Genomic DNA, 16,948 nt, shown 5'->3' with positions numbered 1-16,948 from the left:
TGGCTTTTATTTTGAATCATAATGACAGCAAAGCATGCAGTTGTATCTCCATGACAAACTAAGGTGCATTTCTCTATCTGGCTAATATCCAAACTAAACTGATAAGAACAGAAAATAGTTTACTATAAAAAGCTTGATTAATAGGTTTATACATGCAAACAATATAGCCACATGATGCACACACATAAATAAATCACACAAATGTGTACCTACAATGATGCTCATTTTGATCATTCAACTGACATGGAATGCTGGATCGAGATTTACCTTGCTTAGCAGTCCACTAGCGACATATCTGCAGTATACATTGGACTAACACTCTGATATAAGATTCAATATGTTATATATTATTTAACTTGCATGCTTGTCACCAGTAACTTAATTATTGAACTTACAACTCGATGCCTGATCCAAATGGGAGTTACAGAAAGTGTTAGGGTGCCTCAACTTTATGTATGTCCCACAATCATTCAAACCTTGGTTATCAAAAATGAATTCTTCTTATTTTTCTCAAGCATCCATATGGTCATACTCCTCCAGATTTGTCTACTAGCTCATACATGTATTGCCCAGTCACAGAATACGTGTTAAGCTATCCCAAGAATTCTGTAAAGGCTAAGTAGGATAAGTTACAAACACACAATCATCAAGCAATATTCTCGACTTTCTGCTCTCTTAGTAGAGAAGACTTGTTCAATAATAGCTAGGTTTAAGACTTATTTATCTTTTATGACTAACCAAGTTTGGCACCTGCTTCTTTATGACACTCCTCACATGTTTTCCCAGTGGTCGATGCACAGAACCAAAAAAGAAGAAACACATACTGTAAATGGAAACAATTTAGTGATATTGAAAGAACTGACTAGTCAGTTGAGTTCAAAAAAAGATAAATCTGCACTACAATCTGAAGAGATAATTACAAGAAGATATAAAGAATTTGTTCAGTATTTTTTTTCTCTATGTCCTGCAAGAAGTATTAGTCATGCCTTTTACAGATACAAAGAGATGAGAAATACAAGTAAAACAACAGACCTAGATAGCAGAGGATCATCAGGATACACCAACTTCCAGAAATCATAGTAAAACCACATCCTGGAGACCTTTGTTACATGAGTCTGGATGGGTAAGACTGTTTGCAGCTGTGCATCGTAATTATGTGTCTACATTGGATAAAATGCTACCTGAGAATCATTTGTTGGATTCATAATCTACAATAAAAGCTAAAGATGACTAATGACAAAATATAAGGTAACTGATTATCCATCCAATAGAACATGCAATTTCAGTTACCTGAAATCTATAATCAGTTTACAGGTCAGAGCCATCATGCTTTCTTTTGTTAGGCCTTGAAAAAAAGCAGAACTGAGCCCAGCTCATCTTAGACTTTAAAGGTAGTACCTTAATATCCCTTTTTGCAATATATTCAGCCATGTACTGCACAACAGCCTTCAAAAAACCAGAAAAAATTGTTAATAGCAGCGAAGTGAAAATTATTGGAGAATCATTGAAAATGACAGAAAAATACTTACTTGTGCACCCATTTCAGTTATATGTCTTGGAGGCATTTCCAAGGGGTTCTCTTCTGCATGAAGCACACGAAGCTGTGACAACATCCCAAAAGAGTCAGGAAGGACCCTAATCTGGTTGTTGCTGATGTCTAATTCCTCAAGCAACTCAAGATTGCCAATCGAGCGTGGGAGAGATTGTAAATCGGCAAAATTATTTCCTATGTTTAGCTTGATCAGAGAAGTTGCAAGGCACAAGCTCTCAGGAATTGACTCAAGCTCATTAAAACTAACATCAAGCTCCTTCAACTTTGATAAAGATGCCATTGTAGTTGGAAGTCCTTTGATATTGTTGTAGCGAACAGAGAGAACCTCCAAAGATTCTAGTCTTCCAACGGCTTCTGGAAGGCCTTTCAAACGATTATAATCTGCTCGAAGCTCAGCAAGCACAACACAATTACCAATACTGTGTGGCAGCTCCTCAATATCATTTGTTTCGACATTCAGTTTCTTCAACCGTACAAGACTCCCAATTGCATCTGGCAGTGAGGAAATCTGGTTTGAGCTCAAGTCAAGTTCCTCAAGATGAACTAATTTACAAAATGTAGATGGCAATGATGTTAATTGATTCCCCCTCAGATCTAGAAACAGCAGACGGTGGAGATCTCCAATAGAATCAGGAAGCTGAGCAATCCTATTTGAATGAAGGTCCAATTTTGTTAATGAAGAAAGAGCACCCATTGTAGTAGGCAAGACAACAATTCGGTTTTCTGAAAGATCAAGAGTAATAAGAGAAGAGAGCTTCCCAATTGAATCAGGTAACCAATCTATTTGATCCATCAGCTTATTCTGAAGGTTGAGGTCACGAGTGCCTTTCTTTGCAGAGACCTCAATCAAGCTAGCTAGTTTAATGAGGTTCAGTTTTCCACTTTCTTCTCCTGCACAATACATCAAGAATAAGTAACAAACACAACTAACAGTAAATTCTTCAACCCATAGACATATACATGACTACTTCTGTTCTGTTATTAAGCTTTTGCTAGAGCTGACATAAACCGTTTTAACAATTTTTTACCAAGGTTTTGTTAGAAGAGAGATATACACGATTAATTGTCTATCTCTCTTCTAAATGATTGAAATCTGTTCGAGTCATTGAATGCCATTACAACAACATCAACAAGCCATACCTAAATACTGCTCTGTGAACATTCTTATACTCGAATCTACATTTCTCCATTCCAAATTTTCTAAAGAAAAGTATTAAACATTTCAATATTGCACTAATCTTTGTAACAAGAGCAGAAAAGCATACAAACCATAATAACTTACCAGAAGTAACTTCTTGCCTAGTTGTTGAGTTCGGGACCAATCCTCTGGACAGGTGGGTGTTACTACTGATTCCATCTACATGCGACCTTGGCTTTTTCAGGAAACTGTCATCTTTAGAAACCCAATCAGTGCTCCTACCAACCTCTTTCTCTGAGTAGAACGCAGATGAAACACTAGTTGAATAACTTGTCGGAGTCTTAGAATTGACCTTGCTATCTGTAACTGAAGGTGTAGGGACCGACAGAGATGATGCATTCGAGCTCGAAGGGAGACAGCCGGATGCTCTCTGGATCAACTCATCAAACAACACATGGATGTTCTCTAGATCAAGCAACTTAAGAGCCTCCCTCTTCTGTTCTTTGCTCTGATAGTACACTAAGTTCTTCTGCATTTCTTGCAGCACAAAGAAGAGCTCTTCAGGGACCTCGGACGCCTTATTCTGGTTCAGAATAGCATCGATGCGGCCCTGCTCCTCCTTGTCCACATTGTGAACCAACGCCATCGCAGCTTCAACCTCATCTATCCCTGGCCTTGCCGGAAGAGATCGGTGGAGTCTCATGATCTCTTCGACAACACTGTCGACGGAATGCAACGACGGACCCATTTCTCGGGAAACCTTTAGAAAACCAGATTAGGAGGAACCTTTGGAGAGCTTAGATAGGAGAAAAGGATATCACCCACGGGTTCACAAGCAGAAATCCACATCAGAAAAGAGATCTGTAACCAAACCTCACGAGATTCTTCACATTTCTGGAACATTTCTCAGACAAGAAGGGAGAAAAAGGAAGCCAACGGATCATCTTCTCCACCTAAACTCAATAAAGTTGCCAATTTGAGCACAACGGCCCGGTAACGAAGAAAATCCACGAAATCTCTGATAGCTCAACACTTGCAACCGTATCTTGGAAGCCACCCTCAAAGACTCATCTGGCGCCTCAAATCATGAAGCAAGCAAGATCCCATCTCGTGCATCAAACGATCTACAAACTCACCCATCTTTCGATGGAATACCATCAATCAAGAAGACCCCCGCACGGTACTCTGCCTTTAAGAGGACAGAAACATATCAATCACGAACACGCAAAGAAAGAGAGAGGGACGGCAGCGCTTATCGAACCAAGAGACAACAAGAAAAATTTGCGATCTTTATTACAAATCTCTCTCTCTCTCTCTCTCTCTCTGTCCCTCTCCCTCTACAGGATTTTGCTTCAGATGAGGGGCGGTTTCCTTGCGCACAGCACTGCTATAAAAAAGATTTAAGAAGAGAAAACAGCACTTACTGGGCCATAAGGAAAGCAGTACAAATCTCTATCTCTCTCTCTCTGTTGCTAAGAAAGTGACAGAGAGAGAAGCCATTAAAGATGGGCAACATGGGAGGGAAGGCAAGCAGCGTGGGGTGGTCCCTCCACTGTCATGGATCCACCAACATGCCTTGTGGTCTATTATAACTTCTTTTCTCTGTGATCTTATCCCCTTCCCTTACTCCTTTTGCTTTGCTTGCATCTGTAGAAGCCAACAAAGTTCTAAAACACCTTCATTCATCATGTGTAGGTAAGAACAAGGATTGCTGCAAGTGTTATCAGTTGTTCATCACACTAAACATTCATCAAATGTCTTCTTGTTCATGTCTGATACAACAAAAAGAAGTATATCCAAGTGTAATCCAGTGAAAGGAGGGAGACAGAGCTCAAATGATACCAACTGTGGATTCAACAACACAGAATGTGAATGGCTCTGTGACATCTACAATATTGCTTCTTGCACAGAACACACTGAGGCCAGCATAATTGTCTTTGGATACACACAAGTTAGTCCCCCCAAAAGATTTCAACCTGTCATTTCCTGTACTTTCCTTTTGTTGCTTTATGGAGAGGCCTTCTTCTCTGTGCACTATGTATTTGCCTTCTCAGCTTCCAAGGATAGCCCCATGATGAGTACCAAAACATCCACATAATACTAGCAACTGGTCACACTCACTCAACAAGATTAGGTTTCCACTATATCACATGAACTACTGATTTGACAGAGTGGCAAGAATGAGGCCATGGTTACATGCTCCCTGTGACCATGGCAAGAATAGGGCAAATGAGATACATCATAGTAAGTGCAGATTTCTAACTAGATCTTATAACTAGGTCATATCATCTGCAATGGTAAGTATGGGAATGAAAGCTGATTAACAGACATCTACCAAAATAATCTTATTTCCCCAAATTTAGGTCTTCATCCTTAGTAAGCAGCAAAACTTGTTCCATCAGCACATACACAACCTTCCAGGAGAGAACCTTTGTGACCACAAAAGTGTAGAACAAATAGTGAGACAACTGCTTTTATTTTCCACCTTTAAACTGAATATCCAAAAGATTTAGATACTATAATTGCATTTACCAACAACAAAATCAACCCTAGAAATATCCTTTTTTCAACTTTAGTTTCTGTCTCATGATCATGTCATTTTTTTGCCTTTGAAAACCGAAGGCACCGATACTTCTCCCCACTGACAGTGATCTCAAGAGCACCATCTTGGTTGTCTTGATTTGATGCTGTGCCCATGAGCACGCTCTTCTCTTTTTCTAGATTTTCTCTTTCCAGCTTTAGCCTTGCCTCTTGACGTGCAATCTCTGCCTGCAAAAAGCAAGTGTAGTATGAATTCATGGTCCTTTTTATGGCAAAATGAGATTACAAAAATGGTATATTGGGATGGATTCACTGTGGAAGGGAAAGTTTTCAAAGGATAAAAACTGGCACAGAAACACTTGTAATCACATACTTACCACGCAACTTTCCTATTCTCACAATTCTATGGAAGGACTTCACCCAACAAAATCATCCATGCCACAGCTTGTTGAAAAAAACAAGAAGCTATATCTCCTCGAACAACAAATTTCAATCATTTATAGTTTTCTCTAACCAAAAAAGTTAAAACACATGCTTCAACACCTGGGAGGTTAAACCAGCTGAGACACCAGTCCAAATAACTTTAGCAGATGCACAGTGAATCCTAATGTGGCTTCTGCAACTTGAACTGGTAATGTTCTAATACTATGTTTGTCACTCCCTGGCCTTGATTGATGAAGGTCTTACCCCCAAAAAAGGAACACTCAGGATAGCACACTATATTTTTTTTTAATAAAAAAATAAACAGAGATCTATTGATTAGCTAAAAAAAGTTGACTGTTCCAGACTGAACTTGATCAAACTCCGGACCCTAGGAGGAAGCAAAGCGCTGGGATCAAGGATAGTGCACTACATTGGACAGAAATTAATATACAATTTGAAGCAGTAGCACACACTTGAGATAGACGATTTCAGAATATCACCTAAAAAAGTTGTCCAAATCCATAAGGCCTTTCATGGAGTCTCAGCGCAGCACTAACATGCAAAATTAGATATATGATAAAGAAGCTTTCTTCATGAAGAACTGAATCACGTGATGCTAAATTGTTAATTAGCAACCCAACCTATTTCATAGATTTGATATCGACTGTCAGCGCTCCAGCCCCATCTATACCAGGGTAATAATCATGTGATGAATGTAAATCCTAAAGGTATTTATAAATGAATATTACATAAACATGTTAGTAACACAATTTTGTTTAAAGATATAAATTAATCACAATTTCATCATTTGATATGGTTCTATGGACCTCGAGTTTGCCTTATCTTTTACTTTCTCAAATTATAAGTCAGTTGATGCTTGAAATAATAATTAATACTACTGTTCATATAGTTCACTTTATACCCAAACAAAAAAAAATGAAGAGACTTGGACATGGAGATAACAAACGAGAAGCAATGTGACATCCTGTTACGCAATAACAATATCCAATCTCCAACCATTTGATATGACAACAATACAAGAAAGCTATGTCGTTGTTAAAAACTTTTAAAGCATGTTGTCATAAGGACCCTTTCACAAGCATATCATTAAATTGTTGTTCTTTAGTCATAATGTTAATACATCTATCTGTTAGACTTTTAATGGACTAGTGCAACAATTAAGATGATATAATCCACCATAAGCACAAGCAAACAAATGCTTATGCACAACAAAATTATGAGTCTTTGTGATTTAAAACACAAAACCAAGCCAACTATTGGCCTAGATCATACCACAGAAAGAATGTCATAACTCAAGATTCTACTCATCTTATTGGTAGGGTAAACAAATATGTACATAACTAAAAAGCTGATCTACACATTACAAAGAGTCATGCTTAATCTACTTGGAATTGCTTTCGCATTCCACCAAGCATTCATTACTCTATCATCTAATCAAAATTCTAAAACAAAACCAAAGTGTCACATTAGCAGCACTTTGGATTTCGTATATTAAGAAAATTCACTTTCTATCGAGCAGTTACCATAGTTAGCTGTCCCAATTAATACTTAGCCAAGCATGACATAACAACATGCAGATGACAAATCCAATACCAAATTCCTATTCCTCTACCGTATAAAGAAGGGAAAAAAGAAGCAACTTTTCATTAAAGAAACCAGTTATCTCACTTCTCGTCGGGAGAGCTCGGCTTTCCAAGCGGCCTCCCTCTCGGCGACCTCGCGCTCCCGCTCCTCGATGTAGCTCTGCATCTCTCTCTCCTTCATGATCCGGTCCTGGATGTCGGCATCCAACGCCTCCTTCAGCTCCTTCACGAACTTATCGACCACCGCCTTTATCCGCAGCGACATCCCCACTTCCCCCTTCTTCTCGATGACCGACCGATATCACAGCGAAACGGGAAGAGACACACACCGGATTTCCGAACGCCACCACACTCCTCCTCGACGTACCGCTTAGAATTCAGCGGAATCGTACATTTTCCGGCGGTGATCGACGGGAAGCACCACTTCTTCCGACTAGGGTTCCGAATTGGGAGAGGCGTAGAGCCGGATCGCGCAGAAGCTTATGGGAGAATTAAGGGATTGGATCCTATTAATATGGGGCGATAGACAGAATATTAAGAAAAGTAAGAACCTAAACTATATATATATATATATATATATATATATATATATATATATATATATATATATATATATATATATATATATCCATCATGTTGGTTGGTGTAAAGTATTATCTAGCAATTTATATTGAGATCTGTATAATTTTAAAAGTAAAATAAATAATCATATTTATCTTAACATCATCAACTACGAAAAATATAACACGTGATATATCGATAAGAAAGTAATAAATAAAAAAATAATTTTAATATTTTTTTATTTTTAATATGTGAAATATTAAAATTATCCTTTTGCTAGCAAAGTCATTGGAAATGAAAAGAAATATTAAAATTATTATTTTTTGTTCATCACCTTAGTGTCGATCCAACATGTAGTGTTATGTATTATGTTTTTTATTAATATAGCTAATGACATTAGAAAAATAGGATTATTATGATAGAGGTAATATATAATTAGCTCGTAAAATTATATTGGGATAAATGAAATATTTATATGTGTGTCCAAAATTAATTTATTATTATATTTTTCCTTTAAATTTAAGATATATATATATATATATATATATTCTTGAAAAACTAAAAAGCTTGAAAATTAAGATTGACATTAATATTCCTAAAAAACAATATTAAGTTGATATGGATTGTAACTCGAGGAAGAGATATATATGTGAAATATCCTGACAGAGACACAACAGAGGGTTATAATGGCACAGGATGATAGAAAGCTACTACTAATAAATGGTATTGGTTTAATATTATGAAATAGGTTTTATGTCTTTTGAGTGTCCCATAAGAGTTCCATCTTGGAGAAGCCCTCCAAACCCATCTCAAGCAATCACCAGAGAATAGAATACCAAACTTGCATCATGGTCTAATTCCTCTTCTTTTATCTCCTTTCTCTTTCTCTTTCCAATTCATTTGTACTGTTCCTGCACCCTCTATCTCTCTCTCTCTCTCCTTGCACTCTTCTTCTGTCACCTTCTACTACCCAAGCAAGCACTTTCCTACTGATGTTGCTGTCTGAGAATAAGTGTATCAGTATAGCTCTTCAGTCTCTTTCCATTTTCACTGTCATAGAATTTCACAGAATATATATATATATATAGCTGACAACAAGTTCATAAAACAAAGACTTTTGACAGCAGTGTCATACATAGAGAGAATTATAATAGTTATGAACTTAAACTAATTGGCAATTTTGAAGTTTGGAATAAGCTACAGAAGTCAGGAAGTTCTGCATAGGAGCACAAAGCATTGTAGTACCAAACCACTCTTTGTTTAGAAGCTCAGAGTAACAAGATGGAAACTGCGGATGCCCACAGCACTGAAAGAATCAAGAAAGATCCTACCGCGACACAAACTCAAACTGAAATGGAATTAAAGAAGATCTTAGGATTGGGCCAGACAAGCACATAGATTGGAACATGACAACATTTCATACATGACAATATTCTGAAACAACTTCAGTATAATACATCAAAGGTCGAAAAAGCTACATGAAAGCAAGAGTTTGTCTCCAACACATTGCACCAGGACAGAACTAATAGAATCAGGGAAAATTTCAGCAATCTGTCCCCCCTTTTCACTTGAACTAAGCTTATTAAGGGTTTAAAACACTAGAAGTACAAGTAGAAATGAGTTATTTCCACAGTATGTTAGCGAGGCCATGCTGATTGCTGTTGTTGCATGCGCCGCTGCTCTGGTTGAATGGGCTCCCGGGGCCACCTGACGATTCACTCAAGGAGCCCCGTGAAGGTGGGCTGCTGGCTCCTGTCATCCCGCCTGGGGCAGCCTTTGCAGATGCCAGGTCTATAGGATTAATTTGTTTCGATTCTTTCTTAACAACAGGTATGAAGCTCCCCACAACTACCTGCAAAGAACAATTCTAACATATTATGATCACTCAGTGTAAATATTAAGATACTGTTGGAAAACCGATTTACATGACAATTGATATGTCAAACCCTTCTAAATTTTACCCATATACAGTTAATTTGACACATTTGCATAGAGCTCTAATAAGTTGGAAGCACCAAGCTCGTATTGATTGTCTATGATCCATTACTAAAACTTGATGTCGGTAAAAGTTTGAAGGAAAAAAGTAAGCATAAATCATATTTATGTAACTAACTGTGAATATTCAGAATCTCAATTCCTAATTGGCTTCCTGATGTTTTAAACAATTTGAGAGCAACAGACCTGAACTGGGGATGCTGCCATCAAAAGTCCTGCGACTCCTCCACCCAAAACTCGCCCATCAGGGCCAGCAAGTGAAACACTCAAGCCACCTGTTCGACTACGCTGTCCGCCACTCTCTGACAGCAGAAATGATCCAGACAGTGACAAAATTTCAAACCGTCCCTGCGTATAAATATACACAAGAACATTTATAAGTGACTAATAAATTTTACAAACCGGGAATAAAAGGCCAACCAAAGGAACAACGAAGATACCACAGTTTCCAGTTTTTATACAGTTCCTGTCAGAAGACTGGACTTACATATCAACAACAAGATGTGGACATCTTTCTTACTATATTCTAAGTACATCTCACAAAAGGCATGCACTTAAGCCTAATAAGAACTCATATATTTTTATAAAAGGTTACTGAATAACTTCCAATTGTCAGTTGGTAAAGGCTGTTCCTAAAATCCAACACTTCAAAATCATCAATTAAATCAGGCATATTTTTCTAAAGCTGTCAAACATCGATTGGAATATCTTCTAATGTTAATTACTTGCATTGAAACAATTCAATTACGATGCATACTTTTGCAAAGATAATTCAAGGAACAAATGAACAGGATGAAGTGACGGAAAGCAAAGTGCCATACACAGCAGATGGTGGAGGTTATTGAAAGACTAGAATCTGTTAGTTTGGTTAAGGTTCATACCTCATAAGTTACAGTACCACCAGAAGTTGCTGGCTGACGAAGAGTTACATTAGATATAGCACCATTTGCTGAAAGAATGCAAATAGCACGTGATCCATGCTGAGAAAGTGACATAATTTTTGAGGATACATCCTGAAACCAGAGAGGGAATAATTAATAGCAGATGAATGTTTTGAATGGTTGATTTATTCAACAATAAAACCAAGCATGGTTTTGAATACTGGTCTTGACACATTATCAGAGCATACAGTACCAGTACATTTGATGCAATACCGGCCTGTACCATCCAATATCATTACTAAAAAATAACTAAATACTGACTTGTTATCTCATGCATCAGTATTCAACTTGTTATCTCACATGATACCACATTCTATTTCTTGAACTTATATAGCGTCAGATTAAGCAGATGACAGGTCCACAAGATCTTTTGCAACCATATGATGATAATAATAGTAGTAGTGGCAGTAGTAGTAGTAATAATAATAATAATAATAATAATAATAATAACAGGTCACAGTTTACAGATGAATATGCACATGAAATGGAAACCCAAGTGTCCATTCCAGAAAGGAGAGGAAACAAAATTCAAGGCACACACAGGAAAAGAATAATTGCAATAAATATGTAAAAAAATTTGTTTCAACATTATGAGGCATGTCATGTTCAAATAGGTGTTAGTGAGAGCCCAGGTAAAGTTTCAGCAAACATGACAGACTAGTTTTACATCTACTCCCCTTGCCAATAATTTTTATTGATCTAAAGCATTTATCCAAATTGCTTATTCTCCCAACCCAGTTATATTCATAAGTAGTTTTCCTCATTTGATAAACAAAAAGGTTAAGTAAGAGTCCTTTGTATCCTACATCGCCACATAATAAACGTTCCCAATAGTACAAGAGATTAGGTTGGGGAAATTGCATCAGAGTACATGAATAACTCCAAATGAAATTTGGTTCTTTCGTGGAATTAGTTTCAAGGTCTCTGAATCAGTAGATTGTATCACTAAAAAGTTTATAAAAAAAGGTATAACAAGATTGTCTTATTCTTGCTTTTTATTGACAGTTTTTCATCATCCAATTCAGCAATCCTATTTTTTTCTTTATCAATTATTATTTTGTCACTTTATTTAAAATTCAGTAATTTACTTCAAAATTACATTTTTTATCTGTTGACCACTCACACGTCTTTCTTTGCTGCATATTAAGATGATCTAGCTTAGCTTTTCCAGGTGGCAATATATTTTACTTTCCAGAGTTGACCCTGCTGGAACCCTGTGTTGCTCATTTTAGTGACTGTTTAGAGAGAATGGGCTACGAAAATTAAGCTCAAGTTGATATACTTTATGCTTACTTTAAACATGTCTTTTTTCATCTTTCATTAGTGTCAGATTTCATTTTTTGCAAAAAATCTTTCTTATATTCTATGTTTAATTTAGTTGGCTCCCTAGAAAAATTTATGTTTTCCCAGACCACATCATACCCCAGAATTAGAAATAAGCAGTACAGAAACATGAACTACAGAAATTGCATGCATCTCTTAAGTATGGTTCATAAGTAATAAGCAAGTGAAACATGATAACAAATCAAATGCTTTGATATATTACAATACGAAATATTTCTTTCAAAAGAAAGACCTCAATAATTAACCGAAGTTACTAAAAGGTACAATGTGTCATCAACATCCAGATGTAGCTGTTAAAAGTATGAAGACTAGTAAAAGATGACTGCAAATTATGTTCTCATCATAATTCAAAAAAATTTTATGACAGAAATCTGAATAAAGGGGTTTGCAGAATAAATGGAAGTGAAAAGACAAAGAATTGTACATTGTGATATCATAAAGCAACTCGGAGATGAGTAAGGTTACAGGCACCTTATTAATTCATGATAACTTTGAAAAGTAAATTAGTTAGATATAACCTATTATCCTCCATATATGAAATTGTCTCATTATTCAAAGGAAGAAAATGGATACCTCTCCTGCCATTACTGTAATAATATGAGGCGTAAATCCAGTTCCTGCTGATCCTGCAAATCATTTAGGACGATTACAAAGAAGTGGAAAGAAAATATAAAATTGGTATCAGAAAAAGGAAAACAAGCAGACATTCATAAGAATTTGGAAAGCACCAGATAATATTATGTTTCGAGTGTTCACAGGAACTACATAACTTTTCTAACATTAATAATTCAAGTAAAAAAATCATTGTGACGTTTTCTGAGAGGAAATCAAATTATTAATCATTGGAAAAAGAAAAAAACACAACTTTTAGATCAATTGATGGACCACAGACAATATATGCATTTATCATACAACTTATGACATATATTAAACTTTACAAGGCTACACATAACAAATAATGCATATAGCATCAATCAATCATATCTAAATCTATCAGGTTTCAGTAAAAACATATTTCAACAACAATCCACCCGACCAAAAACTAAAATCCTGAGCAGAAACAATTCACACTACACAATGCAAGCATCAGCTTCTCCTTATGATACCAGGCAATTAAGAACATAGAATGAGAGCTCAACTCCACCAAAATATTAAAGGCTGATGTATTTACGCATGCATATGGATCCACTGCTTCATGACAAATGCAAGCAGTAATAAAGAGGTAACATTGCAAATACCAAGAACACCCATCTGCAGCTTCTTGCTAGAACCAGGTGGACGGCCCTTTGGTTTCTTTTTGGCATCAGCCGAGCCTGAGGGTGCCAAATGACCGGTCCCAGCAGTAGGAGAAGATGATGACACTGAAGCAGCAGTAGCTAAGGAGGTCAGGGCAAGGCCATCAGGTCCGTACTTCCTCGGCCGCCCTCTCTTCTTTTTCACCGGCTCTCCCACGTTGATGTTCAGGCCATGGGGTGGTACCGCAGCAGAGGCAGTGCCACCATCTCCAGTTGCGATGCTCCCTCCACCTCCTCCCAGGTAAGTAGGTGGAGGCTGAGGAGCAGGAGATGAACTGGATATCGGCTTGTAGATCGCCGTGCCATCTGCCGTGTAAGCTAATCGCATGCTCTGCATCTCCAGCGGCTGTGGCTGCAGTGGACTTGTCTGCAAACTGACGTTAAAGGAGGAGGAATCTCTACTAGCCATAAAGCCCTGCTCCGACCTCACCTCCATGCAACTAAGAACCGAACTCCAAACACCATTACCTACCAAGACAATCCGAACTCTACTGCAACACTAGTAACATCCAAGAATTCCAGCAGCTAGCGTTTCCCACCACCAAGGACTCGAAATTTAGCTACGTTACAGGGAGACTAACAAGATCGGGCAAGAAATCAGCAGAAAGATGGGATTTTTACTGTGAAAACCTACTCAAACATGCACTGAAGCACTGCAGCTGATCAATAATTCCTAAACCCACGAACCCTGGGCTACAAAATCCGATCTTTTTATCTCGGAACCACAACAGCAACCACCCGAACAACAAATCCAGCAGTAACAATTTACAGCACCAAAGCTCCAAAATGACAGCAGAAACCAGACTAAGAGAAGAAAAAAAAAGGAATTATATAACCCTAACGGTAATAAAACCAGATCGACAAAGAAAAAAAGGATCAAGATCCGCCCAAGTAAACCGGAGAAATTCTACGTCCCCATCGCCTGATCACCCTCAAAATCCCTCCTTTCCTCCGAGATATTGCGGAAAAACACGATTTTGGCGTAAAAACGGAGAAAAAGCCGAAATTGACAGTAAAAAGGCGAGAAAGGAGCGATTTGGGTGGAGAAAAATGATCCTAATTCCCCTTGTCAGAGCGCTCGAAAAGTTCTCACTGAGCCCTGCGGAGAACAAAATGGAGGAAATTAATCCCCTTTTAATAATTTCTCACAAGTCTTTTCTCGCTTTGGGATTGGAGGGTTTTCTAAATATAAAACATTAATTATAAAATAACAAGAAGGGTAAGTAAAGCCGCCGAAATTTCTTTCTTGCAAAATAATTAATCAATTGACCTAATCATAAGGCTCCATTGATATTAATCAATTAACCTCCATAATTTATTTATTTATTTATTTTTACTCTGTCCTCTCTGTCTCTATTCATACATTCGAATTTTTTAATGTATTATTACACAAGTAATTAATTTCATGTTCGAATATACGTATAATAATATTATATATTTTTTATAATAAATATTTTTTAATTTTAAAAAATAACTATGTACTCTCTCTTCATATATTATACATAAAATATTTTCTTTTTGTAAGGAGATGAAAGGGTTCAAATTGACAATCTACCATTTTTTTTCATTAAAATTAGTTTAAAAGGAGCTTGATATGGTTTGATGAGAAGGGATGTTGTATAACTAGGCTAATTATATATTATCCCTATAGTTAATTATATTTAGTATTCGGGTTTCTATACTTTAAAATGTTACATTGAAACATCTATATATATATTTACTATAACGTTGTTAGCTTTATCATCAAAAATTATAAAGATAAAAGGTAAAAAGGTAATTTTAATATTTCAGTTGGTGGTGACGAATGATATCGGTAATAGCAAATGATAACACCATTGGCGTCGACGTCGATATAGTTACCAAGCGACCCTTTCATCGATCTACATCTGTGCTAATGCTTTATCGTCATAGAATCGAAGTATGCTGCCCAAGCCATCACGAAAATTCATTGTCTATCGAAGTAGAACCCGAAGATGCACGCCCGCCCACCAATGCTAGCATCGTGCCCCTCCTTGTTGCTTGTCTCCTCAACCACCACCACTCGTTCGTACCCGAGGCCTAGGAGAATGCTACGATTGCCCTCCTCAATGTCTCCATCTCCACCCGCGAGATGCTTATGTGCACCCCAAGCATCCTCGTTACTCTCACCATCACCCTCCACCGCCTTTCCCCCATCGCCGCCCAATACATCGTTGTAACCCTTTACAGCCTCCTCTTCGTCTAAGCATACCGCTCTATCATTCAGTCAAAAAAGCCTCTCATCACCACCCTCATGGACCTCCTTGACATCCCTGATACGCCAACTAATTTCATCAAGGACGTGCTCAAGGCCCTCTTCTCCCTATCCCTCTACCTACTCAACTACATCGCCCTTGTTGAGTTGGGCATCGTGCTGCTCCTCTTCACGTTGGTGGTGAAAGACGGGTGGAGGGGGTGGTGCGGGACATGACAAGAATATGGAGGCATTCTGGATGGTGGACAACATTAATATTCTAATGGATCCGATGATTGGGGGGAGTGGGAGGGTAAGGAAAAACGCTATGGCTGCACTGTTAAACCTAGTAAAGAGCAACGTTAATATTTATTAGTTGTAGCATGTGTACGTGGTTTATTATTCTCAATTTTGATTTAAGTAGCATGTAAATAGACTTATAAAGGGATACACAACAATTTACTATGTTAATTTTTCCTTTCATATGGATACAAAATATATATAAATATAAATAGAGATTAGATAGGAAATTTAATTTACATTCTAATATTTTCTTTTTCCTTCTTACCAAACTATAATGTACAAATTTTGGGCTTTGATTTTATTGGTTTTACATTTTTTTTTTGATATTCTGTCTCATTTCCTTTGATCAACGAATAAATAAAAAATCAACTACAAAATGATTTTTCAAAACAAAATTATTATAAATAAATAAAGATTCAACGAGAATGGACTTATGACCACACTATGCTCAAACGTAAAGCATGGTTAAGGAACACACCCAAGGAAAAAAAAAAAATTAGCCTTCAAGACTATTCAATGATTTGTATATTTAATCATATTGAGTTGGGCTTTTCTGATGATTTCTACATCAGAACTAATAAAAGAATTAGATTTCTACAATAACGAAGAGAAGCTTATCATTGCCAAATTAATTAATCCAAGAAAAGAAAAGGATAAGTATGATTTTTTTTTTCTTCACAAGGACTGATTGCCACAAGAGAAGGGATCTAATAAATATTTAATAATATTTTTGTGAATTTTAGATTTTGCATCACATCTGAAAATGATGAATTTGATTATGTATAGGACCAAATGAGTCTACTGTTATTGATTTGATTTTAAATATTTTTAATTTCATAATTTAGATATATAAAATTAATGGATCAATTTTTTCATTAATTTGTTTTTGGTACCCAAAAAATAATAATTAATGAATAACTGCAGCAATATTGGTGTGAAATCTTTGTTTTGGACATGAGTTTAAATATATATATATATAACACAAATGATTAACTTGAGTTTTGTAGTTGGGTTAAATATATACAATTAATCTTTGTTT

General features: G+C 36.8%; 3 protein-coding genes across 5 annotated transcripts; all 3 read right to left on the bottom strand.

The window, feature by feature from the left end:
* Positions 1-826: 826 nt before the first annotated feature.
* On the bottom strand, positions 827-4,159 carry LOC135612938 (plant intracellular Ras-group-related LRR protein 4-like). 3 transcript variants are annotated; one of them, XM_065109780.1, is made up of 4 exons: positions 2,835-4,159; positions 1,530-2,443; positions 1,291-1,446; positions 827-1,181 (listed from the first exon to the last, which is right to left on the bottom strand). In XM_065109780.1, the coding sequence occupies exons 1-3, from the start codon at positions 3,436-3,438 to the stop codon at positions 1,309-1,311; spliced, it is 1,656 nt and encodes a 551-aa protein (XP_064965852.1). In that variant the 5' UTR covers positions 3,439-4,159; the 3' UTR covers positions 827-1,181; positions 1,291-1,308. The 3 variants fall into 3 exon arrangements, with proteins under 3 accessions (XP_064965852.1, XP_064965854.1, XP_064965853.1); XM_065109782.1 differs by having other exon boundaries at positions 827-1,160; XM_065109781.1 differs by having other exon boundaries at positions 1,078-1,446; positions 2,835-4,113.
* A 979-nt stretch (positions 4,160-5,138) lies between these two features.
* Positions 5,139-7,733, bottom strand: LOC135612939 (uncharacterized). The gene is made up of 2 exons (XM_065109783.1): positions 7,344-7,733; positions 5,139-5,459 (listed from the first exon to the last, which is right to left on the bottom strand). Exons 1-2 carry the CDS (start codon positions 7,521-7,523, stop codon positions 5,286-5,288), a joined length of 354 nt encoding a protein of 117 aa, XP_064965855.1. The 5' UTR covers positions 7,524-7,733; the 3' UTR covers positions 5,139-5,285.
* Positions 7,734-9,214: 1,481 nt separating this feature from the next.
* On the bottom strand, positions 9,215-14,556 carry LOC103985391 (AT-hook motif nuclear-localized protein 10). Its single transcript, XM_009403064.3, has 5 exons — positions 13,338-14,556; positions 12,673-12,725; positions 10,696-10,827; positions 10,001-10,162; positions 9,215-9,671 (listed from the first exon to the last, which is right to left on the bottom strand). The coding sequence occupies exons 1-5, from the start codon at positions 13,828-13,830 to the stop codon at positions 9,441-9,443; spliced, it is 1,071 nt and encodes a 356-aa protein (XP_009401339.1). The 5' UTR covers positions 13,831-14,556; the 3' UTR covers positions 9,215-9,440.
* Positions 14,557-16,948: the final 2,392 nt, after the last annotated feature.

Source organism: Musa acuminata, chromosome BXJ2-5 (assembly GCF_036884655.1).
Source record: "Musa acuminata AAA Group cultivar baxijiao chromosome BXJ2-5, Cavendish_Baxijiao_AAA, whole genome shotgun sequence".
NCBI classification, from domain to species: domain Eukaryota; kingdom Viridiplantae; phylum Streptophyta; class Magnoliopsida; order Zingiberales; family Musaceae; genus Musa; species Musa acuminata.
The sequence above is the reverse complement of the archived record's forward strand: the minus strand, read 5'-3'. Positions and strand labels throughout refer to the sequence as shown.

Coding starts and splice junctions, on each gene's coding strand:
- LOC135612938 (XM_065109780.1), bottom strand. CDS start 3,438: ATGGGTCCGTCGTTGCATTCCGTCGACAGTGTTGTCGAAGAGATCATG. Junction 2,444..2,834: donor TAGGCAAGAAGTTACTTCTG/GTAAGTTATTAT, acceptor TGTATTGTGCAG/GAGAAGAAAGTGGAAAACTG. Junction 1,447..1,529: donor TAACTGAAATGGGTGCACAA/GTAAGTATTTTT, acceptor GGTTTTTTGAAG/GCTGTTGTGCAGTACATGGC.
- LOC135612939 (XM_065109783.1), bottom strand. CDS start 7,523: ATGTCGCTGCGGATAAAGGCGGTGGTCGATAAGTTCGTGAAGGAGCTG. Junction 5,460..7,343: donor CCGAGCTCTCCCGACGAGAA/GTGAGATAACTG, acceptor TGCTTTTTGCAG/GCAGAGATTGCACGTCAAGA.
- LOC103985391 (XM_009403064.3), bottom strand. CDS start 13,830: ATGGAGGTGAGGTCGGAGCAGGGCTTTATGGCTAGTAGAGATTCCTCC. Junction 12,726..13,337: donor GCTGCAGATGGGTGTTCTTG/GTATTTGCAATG, acceptor AATGATTTGCAG/GATCAGCAGGAACTGGATTT. Junction 10,163..10,695: donor GTGGTACTGTAACTTATGAG/GTATGAACCTTA, acceptor ATTTATACGCAG/GGACGGTTTGAAATTTTGTC.